This window comes from Rhipicephalus microplus, chromosome X (assembly GCF_043290135.1).
Source record: "Rhipicephalus microplus isolate Deutch F79 chromosome X, USDA_Rmic, whole genome shotgun sequence".
NCBI classification, from domain to species: domain Eukaryota; kingdom Metazoa; phylum Arthropoda; class Arachnida; order Ixodida; family Ixodidae; genus Rhipicephalus; species Rhipicephalus microplus.
Window position 1 is genome coordinate 278,110,906 of NC_134710.1, and position 25,174 is coordinate 278,136,079.

The 25,174-nt window shown below is 42.4% G+C and overlaps 1 protein-coding gene across 2 annotated transcripts in view; it reads left to right on the forward strand.

Annotated features, from left to right (window-relative positions):
- The window catches only part of LOC119161466 (uncharacterized), an 80,889-nt gene that overhangs the window by 49,590 nt on the left and 6,125 nt on the right, over positions 1 to 25,174 (forward strand). The window contains exons 1-2 of one of the 2 annotated variants that reach the window (XM_075879224.1): positions 9,961 to 10,127; positions 10,198 to 10,244. In XM_075879224.1, coding sequence (XP_075735339.1) covers positions 10,240 to 10,244 — 5 coding nt within the window. In that variant the 5' untranslated portion in view covers positions 9,961 to 10,127; positions 10,198 to 10,239. Of the gene's footprint in view, positions 1 to 9,960; positions 10,128 to 10,197; positions 10,245 to 25,174 lie in introns of those variants that run through there. The other variant, XM_075879223.1, reaches the window with a different exon arrangement.

Sequence of the window (25,174 nt, forward strand, 5' to 3'; positions counted from 1 at the left end):
ATCAACAACAAGCTTTTGTAAAGGGTTAGAGTATTGGATGACTCACTCGTTATGCAATTTGCATTGTGTGATGCCTGGTTGTTCCTTTTCTGTTCTAAAACACTTTATTACTCATATTAACTGGATTTCTTTCCCAACATCAAGCCTGCGTAAAGCAAATTTTCAAACAAGTTCCAAGCACTGGTGGGGCTCAGTCCAGAGCTGTTCTGGAGTGCTGCAATGCGACTGACGCATGTGTAGCAATGCTTCAGTAGGATTTTGCGAAAGCTTTTGATCTTGTCTCACAAGATCTTCCGATGAGTGTCATATATTTTGTAAAAATAGGCTGCATTATCAAGGAGGGGGTGGATATGGTACATAAAAACTGTACAATGTGACTTATTGTTAATAAGTTCATGGAGGCACGCATTAACTTGCAATGCTCCGTGCATCAGGGCTGCCCTCTTTAACCATTGCTGTTCAGTCTGTTTTTAGAGTCTTTCTGTGTGAGTGTGATTAACAGCAGTGCTGTCCGTGGATTCAAACTGCATGAGAATTAAGTAAAATTACATGCATATGATGATGATGTGGCAGTTCTCTGTTCAGATTGTGACAGTGTTAACGAAATAGTCCATACTGCAAAAAAGTTTTGTACAGCCAGTGAGAGCTCGGTAAACTGGAAAAGATGCTTGGGATATTGGCAGGAGGGACTGGCCTTCCACTGCAGAAGTTTTTGCCAACATGCCATGGGTGAATCATCCTGTGAAATATTTTGGAGTCCCACTAGAATTTTATCGTGACAGTGAGCCGTATTGGCAACGGCATGTCACTTAAATTCGTGAAAAAGTGGATAAAGTTAGAGGATAAGACTTCTCGATTTTCATGCAGGCCACCATAAGTAATCTTTTGTTTCTTAACTCTGGTACGCATGACAGGTTTTGCATTGCTCCCGTATAAACGTGCAGAAACTGCACCGTGTGTTTGCAGTATTTAAATGGGAATCAGTGTGGGAACGGTCTAGTCGCACTAATCTTTTTCGTCGTATTCCGTTCGATTATCCCAGTCTGTCTAATTTGTTTTTAAGACAGGTTGTTAGTCGTTTTATGTTTCTGCGAGACACAGGAGACTTGTTTCTACGTGCAGTTATTCAGCTGAGGCTTAGAAGAGTTCTACCTTCACTCGTTGTCACCTCGGACTACGTGCATGGGGCGCTTTATGGTTATTTAAAACAAGTCGTCGGTGCATGGCATTTTTTTTTGGCACGTTTTTCCAGCGAATGTCTAGCGAGAGTAAAATGAAAAAGGTTATAATGAGACCTTTTCGACACTGTTTTACTGGTACCACTTTACAGGAGTTCGTATCCTGCTGGATGTGGCCAAAATGTACTGGCCTGAGTAAAAAAAATGGCTGTCCTATCGAGTTCAAAATCGTTTTTCTTTAAGCTCTATACAGGGACTCTAGAAGTTAAAACATGGATTCAAGAAAGAGGTCTGTTTGTACAGTGGCGAAAGCACCGTTTTCTCTGTCATAAGCCTGAAACCATCGAACATGTCTTTCTGGATTGCTGGGAAAGGGTGTTCTTCTGGGACATTCTGCAGAGAACTATCAAAGAAGATTTACCGATTGATGCCTACGGGATCAGGTTTTTACCAGTTAATGAAGAAGACGATGGAGTACCTTATGATACTGTTATGTTGCTCAGCCTTCACAGTAATTGGAAAAAGTACATGGCAGTCCGCCATGGCGACATCAATACACTACCCATTCCTAAATATTTCCGCCAAATGATCAAGAAGTTTATTGAAGAGTGTAAAACTAAAGGCCCGATTCCAAAGTGGCTTTAACATCTTGAGCCACTTATCTGTATAAAGGAATTATAGTCACTATGTAACCATTCCGTTCGTTACCTTTGTATGCACTCTTTATGCACTGTAATATTATTGTGTAATGTGCAAAAGCAAGTAATAAAGAAAAAAAAAAGACTGGTGTGGCTCAGTGGTAGAATACTGGGCTGGCACACAGGGGAGCTTGGTTCAAATCCCATTGTGTTCTTGGTGTTTTTCATTTACCGAGTTTTCGTTTCTTATTTTGCGCAATAGTGGTTACGGACATCGGTGGCAGCAGACAACTACAGCTGTCGCTGTAAAGCAGAAGTGTAATGGGGGAAGATTGCTCTGAATCTTGTCCAGTAGCAAGAAGGATCAGCTTAGAGCACATCTTTTTTACTCTTGGCTTACATCAGTAAACTATCATGAGCATGTTCATGTGTACTTACTTGTTTATTATTGTATTATTTGTGCAATAATTATAAAAAAACAAGGTCAGACAGCGCAATCAACTCTGCTGACATAGGAACAAAATTAACCCAGCAAATTACAAAAAAAGTACCTTTTGCAATTCAGCACTTGCCGGGCTAAAAATGCAGTGAGTGCCAATACATTTGGGCAAATCTTTCCTAAATCAAGAGAAGCAGCCTGGCTAAATGATGAAATGCATTTTCTGAGAAGCTTTTGAAGCATCCATTTTCTGGCTCAAGTTGAGTCAAAGGCCTAGATACTCTGGGTGATTTTTTGCAAAAAAAAATAAAAATGAATGCAAAATCTCACATCAACATTTAAATTTTTTGCTGAAACAAAAAAAAGAATGCAATATATTAATTGTTTTTGCCAGAGAATTATACATATGAAATTATTAATTAAGGCTGTCACAAGATGTGCTGAAAATGAAAAAAAAAATACTTGCCATTATAAACTGCTTGGCGAGTGTGAAGTTCACACATCATGTTACTACACTATGTAATGTGAATTGCTATACTATATATTTGTCACAGCAGCAACACATGCAGCACAACACACGACCTTCAGATGAAACCTTCACATGACCTTTGGGGATGAAAATATCTTTTTACTTGGGATAAATTTAGCATATAAATGACAAACCTGACAACTAAGTATGTGCATAATGCCACGTGTGTTTTATTTATTTTGAATAAATTGGGTTTCACCCAAAAAGACTGTAAGCAACACTCAGCGCAGGTGGGGCAGCAGGGTTTGAGAAGTTTTGGGATAACTTTAGATCACACTGTTAAGTTTATGGATAGGACACGAGTAGTCTACGCAGCCACCAGAAATAACCCTGGAATCCTTAATAGCACATGTAAAAAGCAGACATTCTGTACTGCTTGTCAGATTATTGATGGCCGACACACCGTTTACGGCTATCAGGGCAGACTATACATTACTTGCTGTCAGAATTTCCATTCCTCGGGCAAAGGCTCCCTGAAATAAAAAGTTTTGTCTCAAACCCGCCGACTACTGCAGTCTTAAATAGCATGACCACACGACAATATCAGTTTTGATGTCTCTCTATGAGATGTTTACATCTATAAATCGAGAAAGTTGAAATTTCATTTTTTAGAAATGAGACGATGTACAACTACAAAATTATGAAATGTAATACTAACAGCTATCTTTTTTTTGTTTTAATGTGAATCCATTTGGTGAAGCAGAGCAGTATACAAATGCCACTGTTAATGGAGACTACGTGACAAGGCCCATTAATTCTTGGAGCAGCTTGCATCTCTAGCTGCCTAGCATGTTGTAAAAGTGAAGGTTTAGAAACAAATGCCAAAATTAAGCATGACGTGCTTCTCACAATAACCTGCTTGTGGTCCCTCATTTTCTTGGATTAACAATGGTATGTAAAAAGCTCTTATAATAGCACAGCAGAAGTCCTTGTACACCATTATTGTTAAAGACCTACATAGCCATAACACTGCAGAAAAATTGACAGGACAGGCCAAATGGCTTACCCTATGAAATTTTTTGTATGTTTACAAATATCTTATCCCCATCAAAAAGCATTTCAATTCAAGGATTATGAACGTGCTAGAAATTGAAGCGGTTGCACAGTGGAAAGTACACCCAGCACTCAAAAAGTTAAAATAGGTCCGACTTTGCTTTCACCTTTGATGACAGACAGTATTGTGGTGTAACTGTTCCTTGAGATGATTTAACAGGATAGATTTTGCTTGTATTAGAATAAATGAAAGCGAGAACATCCAGCACTACAAACTTTATATGCAATTTTTTTTATTCAAAGTAAATATAAAGTCTTAATAGGAGCAGGTTCGCTCCGGCAATTCATGGGTTCATTAATTATTTTCAAAAGTAAGCAAAGGTTATGTTGCACAACAGTTTCTTGTCAAGAAGAACGAGATATTGTGTGTACTAAACACATTCAGAAAAAGTGTACAAAGGCAGATGCTGTCCTCATTTCAGTACTTGTGCACACTGAGACAAGCAGCACTACCTGGCAGCATTTCAGCTTTGGTCACCGATCCACACTGCGTCAGGTGCCAGTTTCTAAGTGGGCAAGGAAAGAACAAAATAGTTTTCAATTCCGAGTTTAGAAACCTACTGTCTAGTGACATTTTTACTTGTTTTTAGGGACAGTTGTATGTGAGAATAAAGGTGTAGAAAATGTCCGCACTGTTGAATGTGTCAACATCCCAACGCAAGCCATAAAGATGGTGTAACATTGAGTACAAGCACCAACAGCCACACAAGCGGTTCACTGAACCCAAGCAATAGAAGCATAGGGAGGTTTGCCTTGTTAAAAAAAAATGTGATCTCAATTACGAAGATCTTTAGCACTTGACTTATCCAGGTACTGCTTCTTATTTCGCTGTCTAGTTGGACTGAGAACGAAATCAATTAGGCAATCCAGATGGACATACAAACTATTACAATGACATGTATTTACTCATAAATGAACTGATGGAAATGGAAGAAGGGTTGCTGCACCGACACATTGCTACTCCAGAGACAAGACTCCTTCATCTTTTCTGCCTTTTCGGCATAAAGATACCAATCGCGAGCTTATGCTATTCACAAAATACATTGCTCCTGTGTTTGTACTGATATATGCATGGCCATGTAGGACAATGCTGTGTGACGGTGTGCAGCAGTAGATGTTGAAGCATGTCGAGACAGAGGCTACTGAAGGCGACTTGATAAGTTATGAAGATATAATTTCTAAATCCAATAAGAAAACAATTTTGCATTAATAGTGTGTTGTTACTACTACTGTGTCATTGTTGCACTGAACTTGTTAGAATCACCTTTGGCAATTTAAATAACTATAAATAAATCATTTGTAATTAAAGCAGTGGACACGACACTCAAGTAACAGCAGAAACATACATCAGTGGTGCAGTAAACAGTGGTTGAGTATCAGTTGGCGGTAATGCCTCTGAAACTTATGTTTCAATGACATGACAAAGGTAGCAAGGACGCCATTGGATGGGATGTTTTTGTGATTATACATACCCTTCACTCATGAATTACTGTGTACTGTCTGAAAGTGCATCAAATTCTTATGACATGCTTGCAAAGCACTCAATATTACATTCCAAGAAAAAAAAATGTATTGGTTCGTGCGAGTAACTGAATATATAATTATATTGCAATCAGTCAGCTTTAATTAGTGCCTAAAGTAATAAAATATTAAAAATTACACCCGAAATACGTGCACAGTTTGGTTTCCGGTGGCATTCACTTCAAGTGAAGAAAAAAATACTCGTGACATTGGTCCTGGTACATGGCACATCAAACGATCATAGAACATAGTGGTGTCTCCCACAAAGTGATCCTCTGCAGCAATATGCAGCACGATGAAGTTAAGTGAACGCTGTACGAACTTGCTCACTGAGTTTAAAGATATTTGAAGGAACGCGTGGTGCATGACGCACCTTCAAAGTTGATATAGACAACTGTTCACATTGCCTCTGAAGGGAATACAACAGCTGTGCGATCTCCTCACAAATTAACTGCACAGCTGAAATACATTAGTGAACATCTAGGGAGTCTCTGAAGCAAGCATTCAGAATGCACAGCTATCAGCGCTTTTCATGATTCGCTTTATCTTGCCTGCCTCATCTAGAGACCAGTTGATGAGCTTACAGAGAAAGAGCACTTAATTGGTGTAGCTTCTGAAAGTCTAATCCTTTCTCATACCCTGCCACGTAAGTGCTGCTCAGCAGGAAGTCGATGCACAGCAGGCAGGCCAAATATCTCTGTGAGAGTTGTAGCAAAATCCCACCAAGTAGTGAAATCACTATTATGATTTATATATCATAGTTTCGCTTCATCGGTCAAATGGAAGTTCACATTTGTGAGCTTTTTGCTGGTGTTCCACTTATAAGCATCTGGAGCGCCCTAAGACAGTCTTGAATAAGTCATCGTGAAAGGTTGTGGTAGTGTCTGGCTCCACAGTTCCAGCAGTTACATGGTGAGTACCAGATGTACGCTGTACCTCCAGTTCAAATGGAAGTGTTTTACAGGCAGGATTTGACCCGAAGAAGCACTGGTTTACGAAAAGGGCCAATTAGAAGCAGGCCAGCAACTATAGTCATCTTTCTCTTTTCTCTTGCTCGAGCCACGTGTCCACTGTCTTCATTACAAAGTAAATAAAATGCATAGTGCATTCCTCACATTAATATTTTGTTTCTGTTTTTTTTACACTTTATGCATGCGTATTGATGATTGATTGATATGTGGAGTTCAACATCACAAAACCACCATATGATTATGAGAGACGCCGTAATGGAGGGCTCCGGAAATTTCGACCATCTGGGGTTCTTTAACATGCACACAAATCTGAGCACATGGGCCTACAAGATTTCCGCCTCCATCAGAAATGCAGCCGCCGCAGCCGCGATACGAACCCGTGACCTGCAGGTCAGTAGCCGAGTACCACAGCCACTAGACCACTGCGGCGGGGCGATATGCATGCGTATTGTACTGGTTTGCTTAGCCTCTTTCAGGCTTATATACAGAAGTTCTAACTCAGAGAAACCATTAAAAGCTTTTCGTAAATGAAGTACATTCGAGGTAAAGCAAGTTTTTCTTAACTAGTGCCACTAAGTATGCCTGTCATTTATGGTTCAGGCAGGTTTTGAAGATTTTCAAGGGTGTAGAGCAGCATCCCAAGTAAATATCTTGCTATATAACTATGTTTGTAATACACTATGGGTAGATTTAATGCACTAGATATACAGAAACGTTGGTTAGAAATGTTCAGTTGTAATCAGGTCTCCAGAATGGAGAAAACTAGAATAAACACAACCGTTAGAACAGTTGTAGTATCAATAGAACCCTATCCTTCCATTTTACTTTTGAGCAGCCTTTGGAGAACTGTTCAGTTTACTCATTTTTTTAGTTTTGTAAACCACAACCATGATATTTCTACGCAAGCCGACTTCTTTGATTTTGTGCAACTGGGTGTCACCCACAAAAAACTGTCAGCACCACTCAGCGCAGGCCGCAGGGCAATGTTTGGGAAGCTTCACGATTGTTTCACATTGTTTCATTAAGACTACACACAAAATGTGACTAGCAATGTTTATTTGAGTTTATGTAAGTACCAGGGATAACTCGGGTATGTTTGATACCAGACGACACATTCTACCAATGATCAAATAATCGACGTGTGTAATCTTATCCCTGCTATCATCATACAGGGTGCATTGTTTGAACTTTGACTTTTTCAGCGAAATGAGATCACAACAATGACCATCTCTGGTGCCGTAGTTGTCTGTCGCCACTAAAATGCCATTGCGGGAAAAATAGGAAAATAAATAAGAGAAAAAAACCAAATGACAGAAAAATATATCTAATATGGAACGACACTCAAACCTGCATGCTCTCCAAGGCAGTGCAGTATTCTACCATATATCCATGCTAGTGCTTGAAACTCCTTTGCAAAAGACCCTATACAGGCTTCATATTAGGAACGAACACTATTAACACATGTAATACAGCATGATTAATGAGTACATTAACAACATGCACCACACAATGGAAGTTGTGCAACTAGTGGGTTGTTAGATGCTTCAGCCCTATAACAAAAGGCTCAGCCACAATTCCACGTCATTGGCCACAACATCAACAACTGGCACATAATGTCTCAGAGGTGTGTCAATCCCAGAATGACGAATAATGGTATATTGAATCCTTCTCTACTCCACAAAAATTATTATGATGATCTATAGCGTAGTGGGTGCCTCCCAAGCTTACTTGTACTAGTTGCCAAGGAAGCCCATAAGGCCCCATGATCTGTTTCCGCAGAATCTCAATTAGGGTGATTCTACGTAAGATCGAACAATGCATGGATGGTCAACCTCTTAAATTTCTTTGAAATTTCTATATATTATTGCCTGATGAGTATAAAAAAGATATCCGCAATTGGTCTTGCTGTAAAAAATTTTTTCCAAGCACAGTAAATCAATAATGACGAAGAGGTGGAGTGCCACGCTTACCTGCTCTGCTGTTTTTTTCGAATTTGGCAAAGAATCTCACAAAATATACAAAAGCTATGTACCTCATATTTCTTTAGATAAATATAGACATATTTGCGCTTACACTCAAATATAGTTCGAATCTCAGGATAGTATAGATATTTCTATGAAAACTCTCAAATTTGACCTAACATTTGTTTGCCTAGTCTGGAGGCCTTTATTTTAAAAAGGGCCTATGACACAGCAGTGAAAATTCTCCATTACTTTCTCAGCATGCTTATTTATAAAACTGCCAAAGCTTATATTATGACAATATATAATTACGCTAACTCCAAGAAAAGTGCCCCGCCGCGGTGGTCTAGTGGCTAAGGTACTCGGCTGATAACTCGCAGGTCGCGGGATCGAATCCCGCCTGCGGCCGCTGTATATCCGATGGAGGCGGAAATGTAGGCCCGCGTACTGAGATTTGGGTGCACGTTAAAAAACCCAGGTGGTCGAAATTTCCGGAGCCCTCCACACCGGCGTCTCTCATAATCATATCGTGGTTTTAGGACGTTAAACCCCACAAATCAATCAATCAATCAATCAACTTTAAGAAAAGAGCATGCAAGGAAAAATTCTGACGGCGATTAAAAAAAAAACGATTTTTGATAGTTTTTATACGTTCTCCACTTAATCTAATTCACATCAGCTTTCACAATCAATAAAAACATGTTGCAATATATGGTTTCACTTGCAGTTACGGTCCATCAAAAAAAGCGCCCTTAAGCAAAGATAGGCAATGGTAGATCAGACTTTCTGCCCGCTTCCTTCAGTTCTTTAAAGGGCCTGTGAACTACCTAGAGGTCGAAAGTCAGTTGTTGTGGGTAAATTGTGCACGAGCGTACGACAAATACGAAGCTGTGAGAATTTTTCGAAACGGTGCAGGAATAGCGGAGTTAGACGCGTTTGATTATCGAAAACGTGACGACCACGCCTTTCACTCTCTCCTGCGCTTCCCTCCGCTGGTATCCTTTTCCACGCCACGGAGGAAGGAAAGATACTCCGTGTTCCACGCTGATTTCCCCTCTCGCCGAGCTATGGTGGCTAGCCGAGATGCGGCGCGGCCGCTTTGTTCACTCCACTGCCCCCTTCTAGTACACTGTACTGCTAGTGTGTATGGTGGCTACCATAATGGGGCCACAGAACACCTATGGGGTGATCAGTTTATTCTATGTGGTTTATTCCATAGCCTCTTAGATTTCCTTTGCTTGCCGGATGAGCGCGAAACACCCGTCATTTATGGCAGCGCTACCTACGTAGGAATAAGGGCATTTGTACTTGGCCTTTAATATCGGCAATTTTGGCGTTTGCTAATTTTAGAGGCTATGTCTTGTATCAAAGGGGTTGCCTGCTGAATGAGCGCAAAGCACCTGTCAACTATAACGTCGATACTTATGTAAAGTTATTAATAATTACGTTTACGTCTTTTTAAAACTTTTTACGTTATTTTTGTTGCATATAAGCTTCAAAAACGTAAAAATTTCTTTGAAGACACCCTATTTAAGTGGCGCCATCACTATACTTCCGACGACGGCCACTCTTCAAGTGACCGTCAACAATCCGGCAGGCAAAAAAAATCTAGGAGGCTATGGTACAGTCACGCCACCTATAGATCGTGAAAGTAGTTCGTGAAAAAACTGGTAGGTGTTCTGTGACAGAGGCTCGTAACGCGCTGGTAGCGCTGGTAATCTGGTAGGTGTTCTGTGCTGCTATCGCATCGACAGCGACAACACAGGGCGACAACCGGCAAGTTTATTTTGCGTGGTTTCGTATAAGCGGTGGTCGCGCATCGTACCCTAACATATAGGTGCATAGGTGATATATAGGTGATATATACGTCTTTCCCGGCACTCCGCAACTCGTTGTTTTGCTTCCAGAAGGCCCTGCTTCTGTGGCCCTGCCTCGAGCGTGGCTCTACGATGAGGTAAGTCGCGCCCACTTGGCACGAAACGGGAGTTGCTTGAAGGCGGGCGTTTCAGCTTGTGTGTTTGGTCCACTGTTATAGTTGGGCACGCAGTAACTTGTGTGAGGTACCATGGTATTCAGTAACATCACCAATCCTGAAACTTAGTGTCTAACAACTGAGTTTCTTAACAGGTTATGGCCTGTCGTAAGGATGCTCTAGATGAGTGGCTTGCTTAGCGTATTCGCTTTGTGTAAAGGTAGGTACGTCGGACGTATGTGAAACCGAGAGCTAGATGCGTCGGACGCGTATACCCGTAACCAGGAGTCTAAAGATGCGTCGGCTGTCGCGCTTTCCCACGAGTTTGCACGCAAGTGACTCCAAATTCGACCTGCCCATCCCGCCGGTTCCTCGTTTGTTCGCACGATATACCTCGTGGACCTGCGGAAGTGCGGATCAGGGAGGCTAAAGTTACGTTGGACTCTGCACGTTCTCGCCTACTCAAGCTTGGTTATACAGGGTGTTTACCAACTTGGAAAAGTTGGGGAATTTCTGAAAAACCTGGTCAGGTCATGGAAACTGACAGCAGTTTTGTGCGACCGACACAAAAATAAGCATTAATCAAAGCTTAAAAAGCCGCTCTTTCAACTGTAACTACAGTGAGCTGCTAATTGATTCATTGATATCTGGGGTTTAAGGTGGTGGTCCCACCATGGCTGCAACCACTCCGCCTTTTACGCATTGTTTGCGGATGCACTGGGCTCGCTGAGTTTCACAAAGAAAACTGAATTCGGCTACTTCAAAAAGCTTATTATCCCCTCTTTGAAATGACATCTGATTTCAATGCCTGGTCCGAAGCGTTACTTAGTAGCAATGAAAAAAGTGTGAGCAACAAAAGTGTTTTCGCTGTACAAGCCTCCATTGTACTGCGAGTACGGCGAAACTATTCAATGTAACAAAACGGAATTTGCTGTGCCTCTAGACGAAGTGCCATTCAAGGTTTCTATGAAGAGATATTGAACATAAACTAATTAGTATTTTTTTACGTTACTGTGAAAATGGGCAAAATAATGAACATTTGTGTAGGAATATTTTTCTTTCTTTACAAAGCAGAACCATAATATTTAGTGGCTATGTAGACTGCATTAGACTTATTTTCCATGTGAAATCGATTAGTACTCTGACGAAAACTTGATGAATTAATATTGTGTCAATGGGGCAGTTTATGGGTGTACTTGGTCATGCATTACCGATGAAGCCACAAAGCTATACAAGCTGATACTCTGAACTTGTTTATAATAAAGTAGCAGGCCCCTTTCTGTGATTCTATGAAGAGAAAATTCGTTTATATTTATTAGAGAACCTACAAGACAGCATTGAACATAGCTAAATTTTCTGCTGCTGGCCAGTTTCATAGAAACTCGCTTTTTATTTCTTTTAGATGTCAACTACCAATGAGAATTGCACATTAGTAGATGTATATTGTCTTGTATCTATTTGCGCTCACTAACTTGACGACTCGGTGCTTTAAACTAAATATTTTCAATGAATGATAAATCCAACACGCGTTTTTTGGTGGTAGCTCCATCTATTAAATGAAAAATCAAGTTGTTTTATGCGAGTTCGAACATTTGCCAAATGTGGCGCAATTACACATAATGAAACGGGTAAAACAGGTATGGATTATATCTCCAGAATTCATGGTTTGGCTCACAAGGTAAGTCTAGTCACCACACATTAAAAACACCAACCATAAAAGTAGAAGGGCTGAGTAATGAATCCTTTCCACTCGCACCACATCCGCAGGTGGGACGGTGTCATCAAGGGGCAAATGGTTTCGGTTCGCCGTAAAATTGCACGTTTATCATGCGTTCGCAGAACCAGCGTTCCCCGCAGCATCTTTAGTAATGTGCAACCCTTCGTGGTTCGGCTGCTCGTGTTTTGCGCGTTCCTTTGAGTTTATTCATGTCTGTGAGGTTCGATATTGTGAAAGAAAGGACGCTGACATGCCATGCGAATGATATGTATGTAGTGCCGCTTCAAACGAAACGCGATCTTTTTTCTTTCTTGCCTTGCATATGGAGACTGTACAGATTTCACACACTCGACAAAATGCAAAAGTATCACAAAATACAATGAAAAATCATCAGCTCTGAGCTGACTATTGGTCAATAGTTTGGCATTCGTACCAATGGTTCGATGCTCACAGTCCACTCTGGTACATCCTCTTGTCCCTTCACCACTTCAAGAAACTGGCAGACTGATTTGCAGAAGTATTGTCTCACAGATTGCACTTCTACATCCCCATTTTCGGTGGACGTTCCCAAATCTTGTAATTGCCGAAAATTTCAGAGTAAGCCTGTATGGTCAACGAAGAATAACCTGACTTTGACGCCCATGAGAATGACCACATGAAAAAAATAGTGCTGATACATATACTGCACCACTGACGAACATTTTCAATGCGAAGCATTTTTTTGCGTACTGCGAACACTTTTGGCGTCTATGAGCGTATCTATTTATCTATCTATCTAGCCCCTTACGTTTGGGTGCTCTCGTGATCGCGTGAACCAAATTTAGTATAGCAGTATAATATAACTTCATGAATATGACGCGATAGTCAAGATATGAATACTTTCATAATATGGTATGGGCCACAGGTGATCGACACTTGGAATCTACCCAGCAATGACGAGAACTCATAGGAGCAGTTTCAACACGTCAGCATTAGGAAAAACTTGACATCGACAACATTGATCCGAAAATTCAAAGAATAAATGTCAAGGTCTCAGCTGGAATCGAACCCAAGCATTATACATGGCAATCAAGCATTCTACTACAAAGCCACGCCAGGTTTCAGACTACTTTTCAAATAGACCCTAATGTTTGTGAAACGTTAATTGTAGTTACCATGCTCGCTATCTCATTATATAATGATTACATGTGTAATCCTACGATACAGTCGTGTTGTCGGGTTAACGTCAATTCTAGTTGGGTGTCATGCGCTGAAGTCGATTTATGTAAGAGCGTTCAGGGGTACCATCCTCGTGAGTACCAGCGCTTCATATCAGGTTATCGCTTCTGGTGTAGCTAATACTCATGTTCCTTGTTGACATTATCACGCAAGCGCAAAACTACTATACAAACATCTGCAATGTGTGCCTGTGTGTGCAAGATTTGTATATATATTTAGCATCATTTCATGACATGTCGCGATATAAAAACTGCAACATGGTCACCTTCCGTACGCATGCTTCGTATAACGTCGATTATTAAGGTACGCAGGACATGCTGGTTTATTTTTTGAAAAACTGTTGTGGCAACCTAATTGCAAACTTGTCGACGGTGCCTGTAAGTCAATATAAAGAAAACCCACTACATTCCAGAACAAATAGTTGTATTCCTGCTGATTAGCACAATCATAAAACAAAACTGGATTCTGTAACTGTATCGCTCCCAGAAAAGTTATGCGTTCCGATTTCTTTAGAAATGCCGACATGCTCGTGCTTGCTAGAAAAAAAAAAGAAAAAAAAACAACCATTTCACATGGGACCTTTTCTCAAAAGCGTTCCATATGTTTACCGATCGGCCCTATCCTGAGATGCCACGTCATTCTCGCAGGCACACTATGCTGCAACGACTCTTTTACAATAAAACCGTATGGCACTGAAGGAAGAAGAAAGACGGAAATATTGCAACGCATAATTTTGAATACACTATATTCTCGTTGACACATGTATCTACGTGCGTAATAATTACACTGGCAAGTCTTGCATAATTGTAATACATCAGCTTTTTTTAGTGTTTATCGTACATTCAAAAATCACCGATGGAAGTGTATTTTGCTTTTTCCAGTGAATGGCAACCGATCTAGCAGAAAAGAAATAAATCTTGGATTGCATGTAATAGTTTAAATACGTGCACAATTTACGCTACACAAACTCGATAGTCAAGACAATGAGGAAAATTATCGAATAACTATACCTTATACAGCCAATGCATGTTCAGACTATATATCTTACTTTATAAGCACCCTTGAGTGACCCCAGGGTGCTACGTAACTCTCATTGATAATCTTAGCATCGCTGGCGTCATCCGGTGGACATACACGTGCGAAGGGTTCCCCTTCGAAGGAGAGTCAATGGTTAATAGCAGCGCCCCCCTCTCTATCAATGCATTGTATGGGTGCACATTCTAGGCACTATAGTACGAGACAGACTTGGCGTACCGACTATTAGGGGACAAGGGGGTGGGGTGCGCCCGCCGTGTTCCCCTCATGTGCACGCCTGATGCTGATAGATTTACCTGTACTCCGTTTCCTACATCAGGTGCAGCGCTGTGAAATCTATGCAAGAAGTTTGGTCAGAAACATGTGTGACTTCGTGAGTCTGGCGCCTAGCTTTCATTATTGTAAACCCTCGTGTGAGACAAGCACGAACCCGCCTGCAGAATGCCGCGAAAGGCTACAAGTAAAACATCAAGAAATAAGAACCAAGACAAACCTTATAACGGGGCGTTTTTATCTCGTAGGCACAAAACAGAAAGAAGAAGATAAATCATCATCATGTCTGAGATGCAAAAATAATCCTACTATTTCTTAGTGTGAATGCATTTATTGCGAAAATCCTCGCTAGCCTTCACAGCGTTGCACTTGATGTAGGAAACGTAGCATAAGAAAAAACATTCGTAGAACACATGACCATGGGTTCAGAGGTGTGGCTCTTATGCAGGTGCCGTCATAATCCCTTATGATTTTCGAATATGCATAACCCCCATTTCTCCCGCCCTCCCACTAAGTGCGACGGTGAGCTCGATTGAGCTGCTACTCGATAATCTTTGTGTTCATGTGATTCCGTTGCACTTGAAAATCTGCTCTTGGCGAAAATGATGAATTCCCTAGAGCAAACACTTCGTGGGAGCTTAGTTTACCACGATCTAGGTAGTAGCACACAGATGGTGAAAGTAAGACGGGAAACAACGTGAGCCAACTTATGGATGTCATCCCATATCCTAGGTGGTCCGCGTAATTCTCATAAAAAGTTTTAGAAAAACCATGGGCTCTAGGCGCTTATATAAGTGGAAGCCATGTGTTCAACTAATCATCAACAAGAAGTACTTTATTTAGGTAACCCTTCTATTGTAGTTGGAGAGGGTGAAATTTAGCAAATAACCTCAGGATCCTCAGGTCATCTTGTGCTGAAATGCGCCTGGCTGTTTTTGTAGCCTAAGCTACATTGGCGGAGGTTGAGTAGTTTCCCATAGCAAGAAAAAAAAATTACCGTGCTCGCCCGACATCAAGCCAGTGCCAAGGTCATTACATCAAAAAGGTTAGCGGTGATGCCAGTGTACTCAAACGCTTCAAAGCATTTGGTTGATGTCATGCTCAATCGTTATTCCATGGACATGAGTGAGACAGAGCGAGTGTGTGTTTGTGTATGTGCGTACGTGCGTATGTGAAACGACGCCGGTTTCAGTCTGCCAGCTGTCACTGGGGTACCTTTCGTCGTGCCATTAAAACGACTGCCACAATGGGCGGATAGTAGGTGAAAGATGCCGTCTGTGTTTGTCCTCCTTAGTTTTCATCGGGCAATTTCCGCCGCCTCGCACGACATACAAGACACGCGCGAGGCGACGCTGACTGTACTTGTGCGAGCAATTTGCAATTTTCTCGCTTTTTGCCAGTGTGGATGAGTGGCGTCATCTGGTGTCGTCTTTCGAACTATTGCGAGAAGGAGGGAGTAGAACCGCCACCTTAACGTCCCAAAACCACGATATGCTTATGAGAGACGCCGTAGTGGAGGGCTCCAGAAATTTCGACCACCTGGGGTTCTTTAACGCGCACTCAAATATGAGCACTTGGGCCTACAGCATTTTCGCCTCTATTGAAAATGCAGCCGCCAGAGCCGGCATTCGATCCTGCCACCTGCGTGCCAGCAGCCGTTTACCTTAGCCACTAGACCACCGCGGTGGGGCACAGTGAGCTGCTAGAAGGGGTGTGAAAAAAAAAAGTGCATAACTGTTGATTCTTAGTGTAAATGGGAAAGGATACACCGATCCACAGAACACAAAGTTTACCGACATTTCAGCACCTGATAAGGGAAAGAGCCTTGTTCACAATAAGAAAGTAAGAGTGTACCTATAAGTACACCTAAATACGTGACATAAGTAGTGAGAGTACATTGTCAGAAGCGTCCTATCACTCCTGTTCAGCGCATGCCCAGTCGTCTATCTGGATTCTAGGTGCTGGCTTGATGCAATCTTCTTTTAAGAGCGGAGCAGTTTATAATCTGCACCCCTACTTCGCATGCTCGCGTATCATGCCAACTGTAAACTTCAATTATTTTTCAGCGTCGCGTCCACAGAAGAGTACATAAATCAATGTACCCCCCCCCCTTAAAAAAGAAATGCTCTGCCGAGGCAAACATCTGTGCGAGTCTGCCCCCTTCTTTCTATTCAAAAGGTCTGCTAAGACTGAACGCTCGCAAGTATCTTAACAAATAGCACAAAACTTGTGACGCAGATGGCGGTTTGTCGTTTATACGAAAACTTGAGGCATGTTTCGCATGCGTGAGGGAGGTGACATGGCACGCACTTCTTTAAGATCGTTGATGTTAAGGCCTACACAAATCTATCCGAGAAGTTATCACATTTTCAGTTTTGTGTCTTTAAGGGGGAAGGCTACCCTGGAAACCGAACTTTCTTATTTTTAAGATATATTGATCAAACTTTCAGGGTATGTTTCACACCAATAAAACTAGAAAATTGCAAAGTTTCATAAAATTGTGTTCAGTGGTTCTAAAGTTCCTGAGGTATAACTGGGTGGTTCACCTGTGTGCCCAAGGAAGAGCCGGAAGAAATCCCTGGACATACCAGAAGGCTGAAATTATTTGTGGTCATCCCTGTATAGATATCCTAGGGCACTAAAAAGCTGTTTTTTTTTTTTCAATTTCCCCTCCAAAAATTTTATGCAACTTCAAATTTTATGTAGCCAGTAATGATGATTTCTATCAAAAAGTAATTGTTTATTAATAATGACATCAATTTTCAGAAAAATTAAGTTTCTTACACCCTGGCCAAATCATCTTGGAACAGAATAAAAAAATGGCACACAAACCTGGTAAGCAGTTCCTGAAAAATCGCTTTCCTCAGCACCATAACAAACTAAAAAATCTATTTTGAGAAAACAGGCTTTGAAAGTTCAGCACATTCCTGCAGGGGCGTCTGTGCAAACAGGCGTTCGGTGTGTAGGGACACCACGGACCTGAGGTAACGGTGGGGGGGGGGGGGGGTAGTTTCGACTAACTCCCACGCCCAGCCGTGCGTGGCTTTGCCGTGTCCGGGGAAAAAGGAATCCTGGGGGTTGAGCTGACGCTGCGTGCTTGGACCTTTAAAGCCCCCCAGCAGAGGCAACACACCCCTTTGGCCCCGGCTTCACGTAGACGGCACCTCTAGGCTGACCCACTCAGGGGAAATCGGCAGTCGCCTTTTCTTATCTCTCTCTATCTACATCTTCGTCTTTATCTCTCACTTTTTATCTGCCTTGTCATCTTCTTTTTTCCCGTTTACTTCCAAATTTTCTGGCGGCGAGGGTTATCCCTGTGTAGTTACCCAATCTTGGGTAGTTATATTCGGTTATAGCGGCGATGGATGGCTGGCGTCTCCAAGTGTTCACTATTCAACCTTGTAGCGTCCCCTTGTTGGGCTCGGTGGTGCGTGGCCACCATCGCCGACGAATTTAAAATACTTCTTATGGAAAACCATGTTCCCGCACTCCCTGATCGCCGCCTGAAAAGGTGGCGCACCGATGACAGCTTCTTTTCTGCACAGCCAAAACAGACCTTCCCCAAGTACCATGTAATTCACAGCCAAAATGAAAAAAAAAAACTGTTCGATCTATTTTATCATTTATTGTCTCGAAAATGCTCACAGATGCAATTGGCTCTGGCTATAAAGTAACTAAGATGGGGAATGGCGATCTCTTTCTAGAAGTTCGTGACAAGACTCAGTACGACAAGCTCACAAAACTCGTATCATTTGATAACATTCCAGTATCAGTGGGCCCACATAGGTCGATGAACACAGTGCGCGGTGTCATATCTGATGATGACCTCCTCGAGCTGTCTGAAAGTGAATTGCTCGAAGGCTGGCAGGAACAAAATGTAGTGAAAGTATTACGAATAACAATCAGGCGAGATAATAAACAGACCACAACAAAGCACAGCATAGTTACCTTCGGTACAAGCAACCTTCCTGACTCCATTGAAACTGGTTACTGTAAGCTTCGTGTCAGACCTTATATACCGAATCTTCGCCGATGTTTCGAGTGTCAGCGCTTCAGATACTGATCCCAAACGTGCAGAGGGCACGCTAGGTGGGCGAAGTGCGCATCTTGTGAGCATGTATCTGAAAAGTGCACTTTAGAAGCCTGTTGCGCTAACTGTGAAGGAGATCATGCTGCCTACTCCCGATCATGCCCTGCATGGAAAAAAGTGAAACAAATATTAGAACTTAAGGTCAAGTTAAACCTGTCTTTTCAAGAGGCACGTCAACTTTTTTCTACACACAATCATTCTGAACCTTCTTTTGCCGATGTGGCGCGTCGAGGCACCGTGCCACGTTTTTCGGCACCTGCGAGATTCACACCAAGTGTGACTGCGGTTGTGCCAAAAGCGCCTCCGGCTGGAGCAACCTGTACTGCTCCGCGTTCTGTTCAAAAGGGCCAGCAGACTTCAGAGTCTGCTGGACCTCGGACCACTGCAAGTGCAGTCACGTCCGAAACTGTCATGAACGTGCCTGCCAAGCAGGCACCATCCGGGACCTCAGAAGAGGTGATGGACACAAGCCATACTCCTCTGGCGCCAGAAAGGAAAGGCATAGCTCTTTGGAGCGAAACAAGAAAGAGAAACCCTGTATTACAGAGCCCCCAACGGGCCCTATAACCTAGGGCAACGTTTTCGTACACACAGCACTTAACTACATTAAAAATGGAGACACAAATTTTACAGTGGAACGTCAGAGGATTCCTGAGAAACCTTGACGATATTCAAGAACTTTTACATAAACAGTCACCAAAAGTGCTGTGTGTACAAGAAACACACCTAAAACCCAAGATCACTAATTTTCTACGTCAGTATATCATTTTTCGAAAGGACAGGAATGAAGCCATCACGTCATCTGGTGGTGTGGCCATTATACTCAAGAGATTGCATGTACTCATCTACCACTCGAAACATCTCTTGAAGCAGTGGCTATTCGCGTAGTTCTGAACAAACTCGTCACCATCTGCTCTGATTACATATCTTCACAATACCATCTTGAAAAACGGGAATTCCAGTCCCTAATTGATAAACTTCTGGAACCTTATATCCTCCTTGGAGATTTCAATGCACATAGCAATCTATGGGGTGACTCTCGCTGCGATGCTTGAGGTCGCCTGATTGAACAGTTACTTTTTACTTCTGGCGCGTGCCTTTTAAGTGGGAAAGAGCCCACATACCTTACCTTACCAACAATACCTACCTTACCAATACCTGCCTTACCAACAATACCTACTCGTCAAAGACCTCAGTATTGTCTCACCATCCCTCTTTCCTTTAGTGACATGGAACGTCATCAATAATCCTTACGGAAGTGACCACTTTCCCGTAACGCTAAGCACACCCATATCAAATGAATATTGCCTACAGGTTCCCAGATGGATCACTGACAAAGCTGATTGGGAACAGTTCTCGCAGATTACTCACTTAAGTTGGACTGGCCTATTTGGTTTTAACATAGATGCAGCTGTACAATACTTTTCAGCTTTTCTGACCGATTCTGCGATGAAATGCATCCCGCAAACTTCTGGACTGCCTGGCAAGCGACGTGTCCCATGGTGGAACCCTGAATGGCGCAATGCACGCGAACAACAAAACAAAGCGTGGAGGTTGCTACGGGACTCGCCGACAACAGAGAATCTTGAAAGCTTTAAGAAAATTAAGTCCCAAGGCAGGAGAACACGCCGGCTGGCTAGGAGAGAAAGCTAGAATAAGTTTTTATCAGGCATCACTTCATATACACAAGAAACTTAAGTCTGGAACATGGTTCGCAAGGTAGCAGGACGACACCCATCTTCACTGCCTCTCGTAGACACACAAGGGGACACCTTGGAAAACTAGGCGAACTTCCTCGATGCCCACTTCGAAGAGGTGTCCAGCTCATCGCATTATACTGAAGCTTTTCAACGACACAAAAGAAAAATTGAAAAAGAGAAACTACAGCGAAAATCCTCTAAACATGAGTCGTACAACAACCCTTTCAGTTTGGCTGAGTTACAAGTACCGCTATATGTTTGCAATAAATCAGCTCCAGGTTCGGACTGTATAGTATACGAAATATTAAAACAACTGCCTTCTGAAACACAAAGGACCCTGCGTTCCCTGTATAACTCTATCTGGTTTTCCGGTGAAATCCCCTCTGCCTGGAAAGAAGCCATTATTATTCCGGTTTTAAAGCAAAGCGAGAATCCTTCCTCTGTTAGTAGTTACAGGCCAATCGCACTTACAAGTTGCATGTGTAAACTTTTTGAAAAAATACTAAATCACCGACTTTTACATTACCTAGAAACAATCTGCTCGACCCATTCCAATGCGGGTTTCGAGAGGGTAGATCCACCACTGACCACCTGGTACGTATCGAGGCACAGATTCAAGACGCCTTAGTCCACAAACAATACTTTCTTTCTGTATTCCTCAACATCGAAAAAGCCTACGATACGACATGGAGATTCGGAATATTACGAGACCTCTCCAATCTTGGTGTACGTGGCAGGATGTTTACTATTATCGAAAGCTACTTGTCCAATCGTACATTCCGTGTCAAAGTGGGCAGCGTTCTTTCCTGAACATTGGTCTAAGAAACAGGAGTGCCGCAGGGTGGTGTACTTAGTTGTACTCTTTTTATTGTCAAAATGAATTCTTTGCATCATTCTCTCCCACAAAATATGTTTTACTGCACATATGTCGATGACGTCCAGCTTGGATTTGTTTTGTAACCTAGTAATTTGTGAGCGGCAGGTTCAGCTTGGCTTGAACAAGGTCTCCCAATGGACTGGGGAAAACGGATTCCGATTAAACCCCTAAAAAAGCATGTGTGTCTTGTTCTCTAGAAAGAGAGGCTCTTACCCCGACCCTGACATTCAATTGCATGGTCAGCGCCTGTCTGTTAATGCCGAATACAAATTCTTAGGCTTAATTCTGGACACCAAGCTAACCTTGGTACCACACACTAAATATTTAAAAAACAAGTGCATAAAAGCTATGAACGTTCTAAAAGTGTTGTCTCGCACTACGTGGGGAAGCGTCAAGAAGTGTTTAATGAATTTGTATAAAAGCCTCGTACCTACCCGCCTAGACTATGGGGCAATATCATATCAGTCTGCGACACCTACTGCCCTTAAATTAAAATGCTTGATCCTGTTCATCATCCAGGCATCCGCTTCTCTACGGGTGCTTTTCACACTAGCCCCGTAGAGAGCCTTTACGTGGAATCGAACGAATGGTCGCTCTAGCTACAGAGGTGTTACATATCTTTTAAATATTATCTTAATGTAAACGCAGACAAGGATCACCCATCACATTCCACAATTAATGATATGTCAAGCCTTGCCGTGTTTGAAAAACGGCCTTCTATGAAACAGCCCTACTCACTCTGTGTGAGGGGCCTAGCGAAGGAAACCGGTGTGCCACTCGAACACCACTTGATGGCTCCTGCAGTATGCCTGCCACCGTGGCAGTAGCAGGCGATAGATTGCAACGTGCCTTTCTTAGAGGTTACAAAACATGCACCAATCACACATGTCTAGACATACTTCCTTGAAGTACAACATAAATGCACATGTCCTGAGTTGTTTACGGATGCTTCAAAGTCTAACACTTCTGTCTCGTACGCAGCCGTCGGTCCATCCTTTTCGGAAGCCGGCTATCTGCACTCTGATACAAGCATTTTCACCGGCGAAGCTTATGCCATACTTGTGGCTGTTAAACACATTAAACAAATAAAAATACAAAAGGCAATAATATATACAGATTCCCTAAGCATAGTAAAAGCTCTTAAAACACCTAAAAAGCACAAAAACCTTGTCCTTGTCTCGCTTTAGTCACTCCTATGCACAGTGTACTCATCCAAGCAGCATGTTGTAGTCTGGTGGACCAGCTAGCTGGATCTGCCAACAAAACGGCTAGCAATACTTCAATACCAGTTCCTGCACTCGACTTGAAAGCCTTTCTAAAACGAAAGCATGGTGATTATTGGCAGAGCACATGGGGCACACGCACAGGTAATAAATTGCATGTCATCAAGCCGCAACTTGTTCATTGGCCGCCAGTATCAAGATCACGCCACACAGAAGTAATACTCACAAGGTTAAGAACAGGACATAGATACACTACACATTCATTTCTTTTGTCTGGTGGCGATCCACCTTTGTGTGAAAGATGTGGAGAAGCGCTCACCATACTTCACATTCTGATCCAGTGTAAGGAGTTAGACACGCTAAGAAGACAACACTTTCCAGTACCCTACCGACAGTAGATACCTCTTCACCCTGCAATGTTCATCGGTAGGGAACCACTTTTTACACATAAATCATTGTTAGCTTTTTTTAAGAGAGGTTCATACTTTTCATATTATATACCCGGGAGTTTTGTAGCACGACGACTCCTGAGAGGTCTCCGCTGCAGTGGCTACACTCAACAAAGCACTTGCCTCACGACCCTTGGACGCAAGGGTGTGAATGATGGAGGCACTTTTGCTAATGCCATACATGTCCATCATCGTTTTTATTATCACAAATTTTTGTCATGCAATAACACCACACACTTTTCACGGCATGGTCATGCTTTTATTACTTCTATGTTTTTACCCGCCTTAGAGCAAGGAAATTTATGGCCCATATACGACCGCTTATCACAATCATTGTCCATATCTCTTGTAACATGAACTGGCGCTCTTTGGCCATGAAATGGCCCTTGCACCACAAAACATCAAACATCATCATCATCAAGGATGCCCCATCGTCATTACTTTCTCGATACACGAGCCAAGCCATATCACCGAAAACATCGGCACTCGTATGCGTAGCAGTACACGTCATTTCTGAGACAAATTGTAAATAGAAAAACCACGTCGCTCCAAAATCTTAGCGACCCACAAACTGTGTGCTCAATTTTATGAGCAAGCAGAAAAATGACACAAGACGCACTAATGAGCATGGGATGATTATGTCATGCCAAGGCAGCACCACTTTAATGCGTGCTACTAATGCAGGTCTGTATGTAAATTTTTATGTAGTAATATCTTTTACTATAAAAAAGCAAACAATATTTCGATACTAACTGGGAAATTGTTCAACGTGTACACTAGTTTATGGTCGCATGACGGGGCCACGGCCGGGCTAGACTGCACCTGCGTGCCAGGGCACATCTGGTGGCAGTTTCTGCCACCAGGTGATGCCACAGGCTATTTTCGCTATTTTCAATGAAGGAACAATAATATGCACTTTTCACAAGAAAAATGGGGTTGGTTTCAGTCGCTATAAGGGGCAATATTTCTGTCCGTGCAGTCATCTCATTTCATGTTCTGGGCAGTTGTCGGTCCCTTCCCTTTAATTGCAACATATCGCTGGTTAGGTCTTGTGACCGCATGTGCAAATGGTGGTCGTATGTTTCACTAGCTACCTCGAGAAGGCACACTGAGCTGGACTCTATGTGGTGCGATCCTCAAAACACTGGCACAATTCTTACCAGTGAATTTTATGTGCATGAGGTTTCTTCCTAGTGTTCTTAGAATATCTTTTAATGTGGGAGCATTAAGGAGCTAGTTTCTGAGAAACTCCGGTGGCATTGGTCTACAGTATTTTCGCCTCTGTCGAAATTCCAGCCGCCACAGCTGGAATTCGATCCCGCGACCTGCGAAATTTCTCAATGTACAAGGTGCAAGGTTTCACAACTAGTGAAAGTTTTGAAAGCTGCAAGAAGTTTCCATAATTCATCTGAGGATAGGCAGACTCCCGTCCGAACGGAAGATTTATTGTGAACATGGTGATGCAGGAGAAGATGTTCGGTTTTTTTAACACGTACACCGCAGAATGGGTGCTAAGAAAATATGCTAAGTGGTACTAACGTTATTACAACTAGGCATAGACTCCGGGATGGGAACATGTCTGCGTCAAAGTGTGAGAAATGAAATTGGGACGTTTTCAATTCACCAAATACAGTGCACTTCACCGTGCAAGTTACGCCTGCATCTGCGAAGGATCTAAATGATTTGAAAGAAGTGCGCTTTCTCCAGCAGGAGACATTAAATGAATATGACTGTCATAAGCACTCGTGTAACATATTCGTTGAACAAGCAAAATAATACTGCTGCACACATACTATTTCGGAAATAAGAGATATTTCTCTTCATTTGGATCATATGTACAGGTTTATTCTCAACAGTCGCCAGGGATTATGTAGTCCTATACCATGATTTTCATGAAATGCTGGAGTGTTTTACAACGGCGTCGCAAACGCTAATGGGAGCTTCATGTGGGAGCACCGCTGATAGAAACGATTTCAACACAGTCAGAAAGTCGAAATGAACTCTTCCTGTGGTGCACTCACGGACGTGGCCTAAGCAGTGGCGTAACCAGGGGATGGCTCACCGGGCCTGTCCCCTACTCCCCAAAATTTTTCCCCATGCAGAGAGAAACATGACTATTTCAAGTAGGTGCCCTCCCCCAACCCCGAAAAAAGTTTGAACCTATAGAGACCTGTACCTATGTAATAACTAAACAACCTTCGCCCCGATGAGGCGACAATTGGTCTCGCATGTCATGTCCACCAACAGGTGAATTGCAAGGAAATTTAACATATGAAGTGGCTACCTGAACTGGTAGTTCAGAGTGCAATCGCACTGTTGCTACTATTCTG